Raw genomic sequence first — 15,645 nt, forward strand, 5'->3', positions numbered from 1 at the left:
AATGCTCAACACACACATGGCACAGTAGCCTACCGCCACTGTTATGCGGTACAGAATGTCCTTCCACGTCCTACTCCACGACACGTGACTCAGTAAGTCAGACCATCCCTTTGCACTGTCATTTCACAAATGGTCTACGAATGCAGCATTTATAAAGTGGACCCCTTCAACTTCCGCGTCGGAAGGCCATTAAACATATTAGCGGGCCTTGGACAGAGGAGATCGGTGGACAAATTCCATTAGTGACAGAGATGAGAGCTTTATGGCCAGATGGTTAACCTTGGCCATATCAATCTGACGTAGACCCACTCCATGCTACCCAAGGGCCCCATAAAACTTAATGAAGCCCCATCAATCCCCCTACTCATTACAGAATGCTTAATTCACACCTCCAAACTCTCATCCATTGGAGAGCACGGAGAGCGTCCCACCTTTCAGCAGGCAAGACGGATGACTCTGGATCACACGGAGCAGGCAAACATTCTGTGATGCATGTTCTGGTCCATCACTGCAGCCCAGGCATTCCGGGAGCTCCACTTGCAGTGTAATTACATAGTTGGACATTATTATGCATCGTGTATCAAGAGTGTGAAGAAACAAAGTGAAGGAAAACTGCCTGGTGCCTAACTATCTGGATCGAATACATGCAGATTCCCCATTTCATCCTAATGTCTGAAAATGAGTGCATCAAACTACTGGAAAGTGGAATCGACATGAAATATTGGTTGGAATGCTGCATGACCATTTTGTGTCCAAGAGGCCATTTAACCAAAATAATTTCAAACAAAGATGATTAATAGCATACGTTCTACCCAGTAATGACTTTCATCTGAACTCTTACCACAACAAATCTGTTCACAGACAAAACATTTAGGCCATGGTATTTGACCAATAGGTTGATAGTAACTGGCTTGCAATAAGCTTAAGCCATTTTATCTGCCTCTGTTTTTTAATACAACCCATCCAAGCCGTAATCATCTTACAGCTGAAATCTGTAGATTACCTAAAGGGGACATATGTTCTTTTTTCCAAATTCAGCAGTCAATCTCTCTCTCCTTTATACAATGTGTGTGTGTATGTGTGTGTGATGACGCTAACTAGACTGTTAACAGAGATGTCGGCAACTACTGCTTTGCAGTGTGTTGCCGTCTGTTACTGTCTGTTAAGACAGACTTCCCCCTGTTCTTAAAGCAGACCGTTTAACCGCAGGTGCTGCAATCAAAATGATTTCACTCACGAATGATTCCTACATACTGTAGGCTAAATTGGCGTCATGACGTTTGTAGCACCTCGGTTCAAGTATCTGTCAGCGTGTTCAGAACCCTGAGGAGCCTGGGTGATCCCCAGTTCAGGCCTAACCCTTTATTAGTCAGGGCACATTCCACTCCGCTCCGCTCCATCCAAAACACAACCAAAGACTTGTGTGTTTTCCCCATTTCATCTAAATTGCCTATTTGCTTCTTGAGGTCTTTTTGACCAAAGCGATCATCCAAATGCCTTCACATTTTGATCAGGTCACATCATTACTTTGGACAACTTTGGTTGTGTTTTTGAGACAGCCGTGGCCTACTGGTTAGTGCTTTGGACTTGTAACCGAAGTGTTGCCGGTTCGAACCCCGACCAGTAGAAAGCGGCTGAAGTGCCCTTGAGCAAGGCACCTAACCCCTCACTGCTCCCCGAGCGCCGCTGTTGTTGCAGGCAGCGCACTGCACCGGGATTAGTGTGTGTGCTTCACCTCACTGTGTTCACTGTGTGCTGAGTGTGTTTCACTAATTCACGGATTGGGATAAATGCAGAGACCAAATTTCCCTTACGGGATCAAATCATACTGTATTTTGTAACACTGACAAGGGGGTTGAGGTTGGGGGGAGGGCAAGAAAAATAAGTATTCCAAGACCACAGGCATGTCATTCCCTCTTTGTGCACAAAAGCACTTTCCACAGAGCCTTAAACTGTTGCACTGTGTATGGGAGAGCTAGCTCAGACATCTTTCGGTCACTGGGTAATGATCTGTGACTGCATGCATGTCTCTGCATGTAGCCTTGCTGTTTGGTGTGTGTTTGTCTATAGTTATAAGCCTGTCAGCTCTACCCAGTTGCAGCATGAGTGTGTATCAATGTGTGTGTGTGTGTGTGTGTGTGTGTGTGTGTGTATGTATGTATGTGTGTGTGCATGCATGTGTCTCTCCATGAAATGCTGGATGTGAAGGGAGATGTTTCACACATGGCTGGGCACCTCTCTCTCCATTCCTTACGCTACGCTAGCTTTTCATATCGATGACCCTCAAGGGGAAGGTCTTGGCTGCCTAGGCCTGCTGCAGTGCTCCCGCGGTGGCCTTCTATACCCATTCAGCTCAGGAATGCATGGCACCCATTGAAGGGTAGAAAAAGGGACTCGTAAAGGCTCGACCGAGGCCACTGTCTCGGGTTAGCTGTGACAGGACAGCGGTGAGCTTTCACCACCCCCACCCCACAACGCACACCCTGGGAGCTTTGCTATGATTGGACAGATTTCTTCTCTGCCGGGACTGCAGGGCTGGGACCCCAGGCACACTCGATGATGATGGGGTCCTGTTTCCTTGTCACCGCACATAGAAAACTACACGCTGGTTTTCAAACTCTTCATTACTTTTCTGCTCTTTTTTTTCCCCCTCACACTCATTTTTACTCCCTCTGTCCTTTTTCCTCCTCTCTCTCTCTCTCTCTCTTTCTCCCTCTCTCTGACGCAGCTGTGTGGTGAGAAATGACCTGAGCCTCACATCGGCTCCCCACAACTTTCTCTTCCAGGTCCAGATGAGGGTGCGTTACATAATCCCTTCCCCCTACTTTTTCCTCTTTTTCTCACTCACAACTGCATTGCCCACTTTGTGAGGACATGGGAGCGGAAAAAAGCCCATAAAAAAAGAATGCTTTTAAGAGGAAGATATAAAAGCCTGGTAAATGGACAGTTTTGCAAAACTTTATTTTCCACTGGACTGTCTGATGCCACTTTATTTCAATTTGAGTGGTTAAAAAGTAATGAAAATAATATGCCAGTAAAGCCCAAATAGGTCTCCGCTATTAAAAACAAAACAAAAAAACTTCAAAAGGGACGTTTCAAAAACAACTGTTTACACCAAATGAGTATGCTAGCATTTACCCCTATACACAAGTCTGAACTTGCTTTGAAGTTAAACAAATAGGAAAGTCACAGGAAGAACATACTTTGGTGGTGGTGGGGGGGTGGAGGAGGCAGTGCACACTACTCAACGTTGCACAAAAAAGAGAGAGGGTATCCTAGCAACAAGCGGCTGGAGAGCCTTCTTCTGCCGCAATATCCACATTCTAAGACTCTGAACCTTGAGCCCCCTGCCAAGAGCACTCTTAGCCCTCGAGGGCCACTTTCATCTTACCTTTCTCCACAGCCCCGCCATGCCATCGCTGGAGACGCTGCCCCCTGTAGGACCATTCCCTTAACGCATATATTTTGATGGCACATTTTCACATTTCTACTCACCCCCAGCTGGCCTATCTCCTGGAGCAGCTTAAATCAGAGAGAGGGAGGGAGAAGACAAGAGGGTCTAAATTCTAATCGTGCTCCCTGAGAGCAAAAAAAGCCACGTTCCACATCATTTGGGGGAAAAAAAGGCTAGAATATTACACTTATAATCTCCTTTCGTTATCTGTAAGCTACTTAACGAATGCTGCCCAAATGCATTTCTGTGTGGGTTGTGCATGTTTTTTCCCCCCCTCTTTCTTTTTTCTCTCTCTGTTCGGTTTGAAACATCACAACCACGAGTGTGGGGCCTTTCCACTTGAGGACAAAGAAGATAAAAACCCGATGGATGGATTTTGCGAGGAAATCCTAGTCGCCGGGAAAGACCAATTCAACTAAACAGCTGGTCTGAATGGATGCTTAAGCAACCTAACTCAGGAGGGCAACTTAGAAGTGGGTGATCTTTTTCATGGCTCATCAGTCCCATGTTGTTATATCTATGAAAAACATCAGCACAGAAGGGATATAGAGCAGACAGGGAAAGAAACTGGAGGAAAATAAAGACATTGATTCCAAAGGCTGGGATGCTTTGTCACAGGCTCACTTGAAAAGCAAACAGGTACACACCAGAAACAAACACATAGATATAGACCAGCATGCTGAATATTTATGTGTTGGAGTGCTGTATAAAATGGGGCCTTAATTCATAATGAGCCAAAAGCCATCTTCAAAGCCACCATTCGCAGACTTAATGAAATGGATGAAAGAGATGAAACAAAATGGAAGCACTACAAAACAGGAACTCTATAATAAGCAAATAATAAGGTGGTAGATAAGGTATGTCCACACTGACATGCCTGGAGCAAAAAAAAAAAAAAAAAATTCACAATACTAAAAATAGCAATATGGCGAGAATGAGCAAGACATATGCAATAGTAGCTGGTTTGTCTCATTCTCTTAAGCAGAGCCAGTGCAGTTTGGACTGCTCTTTTATCTCTCCATGGCTGACTGAGTGAATTTTGTAGGCTGGCCAACTTAACCCGGGAACATTCTGATTTGATCTAATCACACGCAAATATGTGTTGCACACAAATCGCAGAACCTTGGATATATGATATATGATGTGCACTTTTAATAAAGACCCATGATGAATCTCTTCGGACAAAAGAGGATCTTAAACTAGCTGGATCTATGAGGTGATTTGCAGACCGGTTTATGTTGTATGTCATTCTTAACATTACATTATCCGCTCCCCCACCCGACCCAACCTCCATAACTGATTTGACATAACTGGCAGACAACTGTGTCATGCAACAGTTGGTGAGGCAAATGCATCAGTGAGCTATAGCTGTGGATCTGATGGATTCCCTCGGCTCTCTGTGAGAGGATAACTCACCTGTATAAACTAGATTAGAGCAGTAATCATTCAGAACTGCCTTCCCCTCTGCATGAGTCCTGCATTTTGTATTATCACAGGCTTTTAGATAAAGCTCTTTATGATGTTCATGGAGACTAAAATTCTAAGAATGAGACAGGGTGGGGTGGGACATGCAGGCATGGGTGGGGATTTTTTAATGGCCTTTCTACATCTACATTATGAAATTCTAAAATGACTAATCTGTGGTTAAAAAACAAAACTAAAGCACGAAATGAATCAATTGACCAATTTATAATAGGTGAATGTGTGGCAAACTGGTTTTGCAGTAAACATCTATGACAGACTAAAACCACTTTATTTGCAATGAACACTCAACAGGCTCCCTTCTGGAGAGACAGCCAATGTTCTCTCTCTCTCTTTCTCTTTTTTTATTACCAGCAGAACTTTCACAGCTTTAAAGCTTGTAACTTGACAGCACAGTGGCAAAGCAGTGATGGTCTATTGTATATGATGGAAGCCACAAAACATGCTTCACTTTATGGTGTAAGGTGGTTGATTTAAACATACACAAAAGCACTATCAGCCAACTAGCATGGCACACAGGAGCGCTATAGAGGAACTCCCCATTGGCACAATGGTTGTTTGTTCGCTGAGAAGATAGAGATATAATTTGACTGGATACACACAGACACTCACACACACACAAACACAAAAACACACACACACACACACAGACAGTCCCATGCACAGAGATTATCACTTTGATCCGACATTTCCATGGCTCTCATTTGTGTTTTATGACTTACTGGAGCTCATGGTGCTCTCCCACTCCGGTCCAAATGTCCTGTAAAACTGTAAAGCGGGGGGGATAAAGAGATAGCGGATTGATATATCGGAGAAGGTCAGGCCGTTTGAGCGGCGGGGAGGCCACTGCTAGTCATCCCCTAATCTTCTCTCGAGCCCTGCCCGGCAGCAGAGCAGTCTGCTGTTGTGAGTGTGAGATGGCAGAGAACACCCCCGCCCCCCAGCATGCGACCCCAACAACAACCCTTTTTAAATGTTCTTTCACCCCTGTGGTCATCACTCGTGCTTATTTCAGTGACCAGTGCACAGTTTCCTGGGCTTGGTTGGCTGGTTGAGATTGGGGGGTCTGGTATTGAGGGCCAATGAAGGCTTCTTTCAGAGCATTTTCTGGTTGGCTTTTTTTTTTTAAAAAGAGCCCTCCTTAGCTTTGTCCCTGGGAACAATGGCGTCGGACAGATGGTCTGCTGTTCACTGGCTGAGCACGGCCTCCACCCCAACTGGTCCCACAGACTGGCTGGGGGGGGGAGAAAGAGAGAGAGGACAGAGAGAGAGGGGGAGATTGGGTACATTTAAGAGAGAGGAAAAGAGACTGTGGGTATGTGAGAGTGAAAGAGGGGGAGAGAATGAAAAGGAAGAAAGAGAGAGGGACTCCAGCCAAGGAAATCTCACTTTACAGAGCACTAGATGGGAGAAGTGAAGACCAGAGCAAACTCTCAGCAAATGTGTTATCAATAACGGAGAGCCGAGCTCTTTTTCTGACACCACCCAAAAAGTGAAGCCAAACTAAAAAACACACCCAGAGGGGAAAGAAGAGAGAGAGAGAGAGAGAAAATTCCAGTTAAGGTGACCGAACCACCCGAACACGAAACTAAAATAAATAAATAAAATAAAACATTTCCTGAATGTGAGGCAACACTTTTTAAGTTACGGACAATCAATGCCAGATGACTGCCTCAACTGACCCACTTAGATTTGTTTCGAAAATGTTTCACTTTTTTCCGTGCGACAGCGGTTTTTGGAGCGGAACACTGGATGTTTTTTTCCCCGCAACAAACAGCTACATTTCGTGTCTCACTGAGCCTGAACCTGATGACACTAGTGGGGCCCGTTCCCATCTGAGGTACCAGGTGTCATGCAGAGCTCCAAACAGGGGGCCCTGGCACGCAAGAGAGAACAGCACTTAGCTGGAAATGTGCCCAAATATGCCCAATTCAGCTCTCCGTGTGAATCCAGTTGAGAGAAACTTTTAAAAAGCACAGCACAGCACGACATTGGCAACATTTGCTTAAAAGGCGCAGACTTTGATTAACATCCATTATAGACAGCTTTTCGTCAAATTCAGCAACATTTTCCTGACATCCCTTTAAGCTGGGTCAGACCTGGTCAAACCCCATGTCAGGCCCCCTAGAAAACTGTTTGTGCGGAGTGTGTGCCGTGGCAGCTCTGTAAACGTCGGTGTGGTGGAGGCCACAGACGGGCAGTCAGCTGACCCGGGTTTGAGTCCCGCTGTGGCAAGTCCATGTCGCTTTGGAATAAAGCATCTGATAAATATCAGCCAACTTTAACTTGAAATGGAACACCAAGAGGCTCAGACTGCGCCAAACAATGCTGTCCCGGCCAACCAACACATTCCGTCAGGAGCATGAAAAGGAGCACGTCATGTGGTTCTGTTGATCGCAAACCTCTTCACCAGAGCTCCAGTCTATGCCTTTAATATTTCATGTACCGGTACATATTTTACATACATACTTACATGCATAGTTTACCCACAAGCCGCCAACCCAGTGTATCATGTAGAATGGATGGGCACAGAGCAAATGCAGGGCTCCACTGACGTGAGATGGGAGAACAAGCCCTGATGGAGATAAGTTGCCTTAAGCCCCATGGGAGAAAATGAAGCGTTTGCACTTCAGCTTAAGACGGCAAGCGAGAAGTAGGAGAAAAAAAGCTGACAGGCACAGAGTCACATCTTTATTGGCCAGGGAGGGCATCAAGGGCACACACAGCGCATTTGACTTTTGGCTGTGTGTGTGTTTTTTGGGGCTTCCTGAAGGTGACCCAGGCTACAGTTTGCGTAAACAGAATTGGATTGCTGACAGGGTGGTATGCCCGCGTGGCCAGACCCCTGCCAGGGTACCACCATCACCTTGGCCACCTCATCAAAAAGCTCCAGCATGCCGCGTTGCATTGAACTGCAACAATCGATGCTGCTTTACCAGAATGTTCCGTGCAGCTCATCAAATTAGTATAATAGCCAAACAAGCCCTGGATTATGGCACAGATATGACTCGATCTGACTTTTTTGTCTTACTAAGCCAAAGTTACATAAATAAAATGTCAAGAAATAGCACTTGACACAACTACACTGCTGTAGTTACACATTTATAAAGACATCATGCATGCCATGAGAAAGTGCTCTCGAGAGTTGCCATGATAAAGTGCATCAGTGGACAATGTTGCTGTAGCAGCAGGGCTGCAGTCACACCCAATCAGCTCATCAACTCCCCTTGGTCCTGGAAGTCACAGAGCGGAGGTCGCGAGCACTAAAGTGGGGGTGGGGTGGGGGTGGTTGGGTCTCCCTCCCTCCCCTCCTCTCCACTCCACTGCTCCCAGCATGTGGTCCGAGCAGAAACTGTCACAGGCAAACTGGTGACCCCTTTTAACGTGATGTCATGCTCGGTGGGTAACGCCAACCCCCACCCCCACCATACACTCCCTTACCCCATAGTTCCACCCTCCGCCTGACCCCACCTCTCTCTACACTCCCCAAGCCAGCCGGGGAGCCAGTGGGCAGTCCAGACTGCCAGGGCTCATCCCTGCTGTTACCGTGGTGACCAGCGTGACACCCCAAACTTCGCCACATCTCTCTCTCTCTCTCTCTTTCTCTCTCTCTCTCTCTCCAAACCCAACCCTCATTCACTGCAGATTATCGCCATTCCAAGAGTTCCTCCTTCTCAGATTTTGTTTTTATTGCGTAGGGGCAATAAGAAGCTGAATAGGAGTGTTCTAAGAACACTACACTTTGCTGCCAACTGAACCCATGTGACACTTTGAATCCTACACAGAGACCAAGGACTTCACACACACATACATGCATACACACACAGACACACTCACACAAAGGCTGTGCTTCACATCACTTGTGAGCAGCCCCGTCAGCTATGTTGTGTCTAAGGTTGGGCTGGGTTGTGTGTCGTACTGCGCTCTCCACTGCGTCTCCCACAGCTGATGGGGACTTTAACCTCATTCTGTCGGAGACGAGCCTCTGATGGCTCTGGGCACAGGATCCAACCGCAGGTTTCAAAGTGACAGAAAACTCCCGTCAAAACTGCCCCACCCCCATCGCCTTTCTTTCTCTTTCTCTCCCTCTCTTTCTCTTTCTCTCCCTCAGCACTTATTCATACGCAATGAGTTCCACTTCCTCCAGTCTGTTCTGGAATGTGGGAATTCCTGACCTGCCGGCTTTCTGACAAACAATACACAAGAAACAAATCAGGGAGTGATTTTAGTCAAGTGTCATGATTTAGTCGTCATGATTTTGTAGGAAACTACTGTATCAAATTGCCTCTGATGCTGAAAATCAAACTTATACTACTGAATAAAATCATTCAATCATTTGTCTGCAGTTGGTATTCAATAGACTAATAGGCCACCATGGGAATGATATAAATATCAATTTCACTATATAGAATGGAGAACTTTAATGTATAACCATTATTTTCATTCTTTTTATATATTTTTTATCATTGTTGAAGGTTTAACCTCTATGGTTTTAAATCAATACAATCATTTGTAATATATTGATGAATGCTAGTATTGAATTCACAACTGAAAACAAGTGGAAGGGAAAGAGGAGGGTTGGGGGCCCTGGGGAATCTTAATGCCTTGATAGGTAACACAGAGCTTTCCTCTTGGCTACACAGAGTCACAAACCGGTTATCAGATCCCAAGCTCCCTAGGGAGGATGCTCACTAAAGTAGTCCCCCTGATGGAACTCTCTCTCTCTCTCACACACACACACACACACACACACACACAGATTCAACAGAACAGAATAAGGGGAAAGATCTGTTCACACCAGGAACAATAAAGTGTAACTAAGCTGTAACTATAACAACAATCATTCATATTAGCTGGAGCAATATTATAGTTGTTGTTCTTAGTGCCCTGAAGGCATATCAGTATCAGTTGTAGAGGAGAAGGTGAGGCCATGGAGGAAGGGTTAGTAAGTCTGTATGTAAGTATGCAACTTCACTAAGGGTAAGGGGGTAGAATAGTGACTGACACTTGGCCTAGTCTCTGGAATGTACATCAATCATCGGCTCACAATGTGTGAGTCATTGAGGACACTCAGTTGGACCAGAAGAGCAGGTTGGACCGTCTCATTGACCCACCAGACTGGTCAATGTCTCTCTTCAAGGGGAGAAATGAGGAGTGAGATGGATGGCCACAGACTACAGACACACATACACTTTACACTATAGGCCTCCTAAGCAGTTTATTGCTCACACGTCCTTGCCTGTCCAGAAATGTGCTCCTCCTACCGGCAACTCTGAAACAACTCTTCACATCTTCCAGCAACTGCATTGCAACCCACCATTCTCACGTGTAACCTACAGTACACACACATAGACACACGCACACACCTCAGATTCCACCCGCTGTATCATATCATCCTCCACACCACAACAGCCATGATGAGGCCCCCCTCCTCCTTCTCCTCCTCCTCCTCCCATTCCAAAACACCGTCCGTCACAGAGGTCAGTCCGTCTCTCACCCCTGCGAGTAGGATTAACCCCCCCAGGGTCACCCAGCTGCCAAGAGAGCAGCACCACCTCCAATTAGCATATCTGTGGCCAGCTTAAGCATAATGACCCATTCTGAGCACGGCGACAGCAGGAACAGATAGGGCCCCCGCGCTAAAAGGCAAATGTTTACTTTGGGGAAGGCATAGGCCTGTGCCTGTGAACTGGGATGAAAGGATAATGTAATCAATATTCCAGGCAAAAAAAAGGGGAAGGAGATGGTCTCGTTCATTCATCATGGCCATGATCAGCATGTAAATGAGTGAGAGATGAAGGGGGGGGGGGGGGTCCTACATAAGGTCAGGGAGTTTGTTTAATTTGGGGAGTGGGTTAGGTTCAAAAGCACTATGTCTGGTCAAAGGAAAGGAGGAAAAAAAGACACTCCCTTTGTCTCTGGTATGCGGTCCACACATGTGCAGTTCAAAACTGCAGGCCTCACATTCGGTTGAAGTGATTCTCTGCAGGGTTGGGAGCGAGCGGCCGGGACTGTGTTACATTAAAGCAAGACGCTGCCATGAAATCGGACTCCCGAACAAACCGTAAGTGAACACAGGCGCTGAGAGCAGATCCTCTGGAATAAAACCAACACGAGCACCCGCACCCCCCCACCTGCCCCCCAGGCAGGAATCTCCTGCAACTCCCCCCTCTCCTCACCATTGCTGGACTCTTCTCATGACAGAAGAAGCCGGTCAGCCTTCCCCAGTCCACTCACCCAGTATTATCCCTCAGTGATGACTCTGCACCGGACTCCCACATCCCCGCTCAAAGAAATCCAATTACCCCACCAGCAGGCCGCATCTGGGCTCCAGCAAGCAAAACCCCCACCCCTAACGCTGCACCCCAGTCCCCCTGCACCCCCACCCTCCTCCACCCCACCCTCCATCCCACTCCACCCCCAATGGCCGGGAAACTCAACCCCAGCCAACAGACCCCCTTTCAGCTCTTTTGTTTGGGTCCCTGATTCACCTCCCTTTATTGCTGGGAACTTTTACAATGGGGTTATGCAAGGAGTGGGGTGCGTGTGAGTGTGTTTGTACGTGTGCGTGTGTGTGTGTGTGTGTGTGTGTGTGTGTGTGTGTGTGTTTATGTCTTGAAGGGGGGGGGGTTGGTGGGTGATGTAAGGGGGTAAGATGAGGGTGGAGGGGCACTCCACTGTCTGTGTGTCTGAACCCATGCATGATTATCAGCCCTGGCCCAAGTGCACACATGCTGTGCGTGTTATTATGCAGCCTGGTCAAAACATTAAAACCCAACTTGGCTGATGCGCCTCTGGAATATATGACTGCAGTTTTCACAGTGACGGACAGGATTTTCAGTGGACTTACATGAGCTTAATTTATATGCTCCGTTGCCCAGGAAACATTTATGAGCTGTCAGTCAAAAAATACAGACAGCAAAGGAAGAAAACATAAGCTAGACATTTCAGAGGTTGGCTGCCAAGAGTCCATTTAGGGCCTTTTTTTAATTTAAGCAATGAGACAGTTGATTAAAGTTGTCATATCACCAACACCGATAAAACCCTGCAATATCAGAAATAATATAATACATTATTAATAAATGCATATCAGATATTCATATTATTATTATTTTTTACATATCTGCGATGCTAAACCAGTGATGGAATATGCTCTCTTTGTGGTAATTACAAGCACACCATCTGGATACTAGGAGAACAGCTGTGTATTTTAGCTGACTTGCATACTCTAGCTATGGGGTCCAACAGAGGACCTGATGAGCGTCTGCAAGTTATTTTTCCTCGCTTCCCACCACACTATACTACTTTATCTCTCTCTCTCTCTCTCTAAACCACACACCAACAGCTTGTGAGTCTTCCATCCAACACAGCATCGATTCACCAAACTGGTGTCAGGCTGCCTCTACACACTTAGCGCCGCAGTGTTGCTTTTCCCATGTATCTGCTGAGGGGAGACTGGTTGTCCGCTGCCCGACCCAGCTGCCCGACCCAGCTGCCCCCACAACATCTGCACGCGCTGACCGTAAAAATGTTAACCGACTCCACACACAGACCACACATCAGACCCTGGCCACACACACACACACCTATCGTATCCCTCTTGGGCTTATCCATTAGTCTCTCTCTCTCTCTCTCTCTCTCTCATTGATTGGTCTAGCTGGGGGCTGGTCTCCCACCCATCGTGGAAAGTGGGTTTCCAGGCCAGTGTGTAGGGCTTCTGAAGAGACACGCGAGTCCAGACCAAGAGGGAAAAAACAAAAGGAATCAAAGCGGCTCTAAGATGGCCGAGGATGGGCCTGGGTGACCCACAATCCCCTCCTAAGAGGCACAGAAGTTTTTAGCTGGTGGTGGTGCTATGACATAATAAGATCTGTCTGAGGTGGAAAAGGACAGGGTGGGAAAGGGTTTCTTGGAATCTCAGCTAATGACAGATGTGAGATAAAGGGCTGCCTCCATAGTCCACCCACACACACACACAATCATACCAGGGTTGCCTTCACTTATCTCCTCTCGGATGTACATGCCACATTCCCGGAAAAAAGGGGGATTTTTGGGAGCAGGCTGCACGAGAAAAAGAGATTTCTTTTTTATCCATTGTGGATGGACAGCAGTGTGATTGCAGTCCAGAGAGAACCTAAAGCCGGGCTTAGCATCCCTCCATTTCATTACAAAGTTTTAGCAAACTCTCTGCCCAGACGGACCATACTTTGGTCCTCAAACAGGCCATCACCATCTAAACCACTACATGGATAGAGGGTGCACTGCAATGAGCATCAGCGCAACAAAAAAAAAACAATTTGGACAATCCCCTCCAAATACAATTAAGATAAGCCCCTCTTTAATGTTGCATGATACTAAGTGACCTAAATCCATGCGTCGGCCTGTATAGGTTTTATGTGTCACTGAAATGTATCTGTAATCCTAATAACAAGACAGCTGAATTGTAACTAATTGAATTTAAACACAAGCTGTCTCATGGGACACCTCATAGACAATTGAAACAGCCAATATTAACAACCAAATTAGGAGAACAATAGCCTACTGGGTTTATAGTTAGAGTAAAGTGCACTACATTTGTCTGCAAGATGGCACTACTGAACTAGTGTTCTTAGAACAGCAGGAGGCCGGTTCGATTGAACCCGTTTGCTCACATTCTGCTTTTATCTCTGCATGGTGCACGCATGATGAAAATGGAGAAAATCTTGGTATGCATTTTTACACCATCACATTTCTAATGCCACAACTGATAAATTATACATTCAGAAATGTGGTTAGAACGCTGACAAAGACTCTGACCTGAAGGAATTGCATGGATGTAAACCAAATGCAAAAAGAGACTAACTTTATGGGAAGGGCAAAACTGGCCTAGGAACCCGCTAAAATGTAGGTTTCGGTGAGGGGGCGTTTCAAGGAGGTAGGCCAGTTACCACTTGTTAACGTGAGTAACATTTTTTGGCATCAGTGACCTCAAGATGCTTACAAGTTTGAGGAGAAGGCAATGAGAGTGATTTGGTGTGTTACTTACCATTGAGACCATTAGGAATACTTCTGTGGTGATGTGGAGCCGAGAGGTCATCCATAGACCTCCTTATGGTCGTCCCCACTTTGGTCTCCCCAGTTTTGTGTGCGTGATTGTGGTGGTGGTCCGGACTGCCCGCACTTCCCGTGCTGGAGGTGCTGCTCCCGTCTCCCACGTCTCGAACGTTGTTCGTCCCCCCATTCAGGTTGGTCAAGCTCGACTGGCTGTCGATGGAGCTTCGTGACCCCGCTCCATTCCTCTCCTCGTCCAGCATGAGGATGATTTCTTTCAAGTCCGAATTCTCACGCACCATGCTCTCTTGGCTGACCTCGAGCTCCTTGAGCTTTTGCTGGTACAGGCCCACCTCTTTCCACATGGCGCTCGCCGTGTACCTGCCAAAGCGCTGCCACTCCCGTGACAGTTTCTTGCCCTTCTGCCTGTCATCGTCCAAGAAACAGCAGAGCTCCCGGAGCTCGTGGTTGTCATCCTGAAGTTTCTGGTTGATCTCTTTCAGATTTCGAATCTCGTGCAAATGCACCTGCAGCCGACGATTGACATCTTTCATCATGTTGCCGTGTTCTATCATTAAGTTCATTTTCTCGCTGTCCACCTTTCTCAGTCTTTTGACCAGATCCTCCTTGCTGCATCTTAATAGTTCATCGTCTGAAACCTTACTAAGGTCATCCCTTAGTCCGTCAGTGCAATTTTTCGCCATATCCTCGGGTAGGCTAATATTTATTTCCACGGTCCGCGTTAGAACAGTTATCCGAGCCTCAACTGAGTCATTGTAACGGAATGCAAATACATGCTAATCTGTTGCACAGTTTCACTCAAAATCATCAGATCACACTAACCAAGTTACAACAACTCCACGGAATCTATGATCTTGATTGACGACTTTCACCCGTATCAACCGTTCCCTCCCACCCACGTCCAGCCAGCCGTGTCGAATGTTGCTTGGGTTAACTAATTTAAAACACTCTACAGTTTGTTGGACTATATTGCGATATTTTATGATTATATCATAAAACAATAGTTAAAACGCTCGATATCTTAACGTAAAAATTAGGTTTTCGAGTCATAACGTTGGCTCCATCATTGTAAGAGCCCTAACGTCAACGTTAGCAAATGTCACTGTGTGGTGGAGATATTCTCTGTAGCATGTGCAGATAATTCTAGGACGCCAGTAGCTCTAAAATATCTAGGCTTACCAGACATGAAATCAGCAAATATTTTTTTGTAAAATCCACGTTGGAGTATCCCACTGTAAACGTTAAATCACGAAGGCGCAATGTGATTGCACTTTTGAAAATTCCATGTTCATTCCAGGCAAGAAAGGAACGCTCCGAAGACCATACACGCCTTCAGGCTTCTCCTCCGTGAGGGGTAAACGTAGGGGGATTGAATCCTTTCCCGGTTAGGAATTAGCGCAGTCCTCCCCCGCTTCCAAAGGATTGGTTTGAAATCATTCAAGAGGATTTTGGCCAAGACGGCCAATCAAGACGAAGGCAAAGAGTCTGAGCAGGTACTCAGATGAAAAGTATGGTCAAGCCTATCCTTCGCTTGGCGCTGCCTTCTTAAAGGGCCAGTAGGCAAACATTTACTGAAAAGTACACCTGCTCTCTAACCAATTAGTGCAGATGTAATGAATATAATAATGTGTTCCAACAGGTAGGTTATGTCTTAACAG

The 15,645-nt window shown here is 46.3% G+C and overlaps 1 protein-coding gene across 5 annotated transcripts in view; it reads right to left on the bottom strand.

Moving 5' to 3' along the window:
- The window catches only part of ccdc85cb (coiled-coil domain containing 85C, b), a 35,013-nt gene extending 19,514 nt beyond the window's left edge, over window positions 1–15,499 (bottom strand). For 3 of the 5 annotated variants that reach the window (XM_048249648.1, XM_048249647.1, XM_048249646.1), the window contains exon 1: window positions 13,962–15,499. In XM_048249648.1, the coding sequence (XP_048105605.1) occupies window positions 13,962–14,670 (709 nt within the window). In that variant the 5' untranslated portion in view covers window positions 14,671–15,499. The remainder of the gene's footprint in view (window positions 1–13,961) is intronic. The other 2 variants (XM_048249650.1, XM_048249649.1) reach the window with 1 other exon arrangement.
- Between the last annotated feature and the right edge of the window lie 146 nt (window positions 15,500–15,645).

Source organism: Alosa alosa, chromosome 8 (assembly GCF_017589495.1).
Source record: "Alosa alosa isolate M-15738 ecotype Scorff River chromosome 8, AALO_Geno_1.1, whole genome shotgun sequence".
Taxonomy (NCBI): domain Eukaryota; kingdom Metazoa; phylum Chordata; class Actinopteri; order Clupeiformes; family Clupeidae; genus Alosa; species Alosa alosa.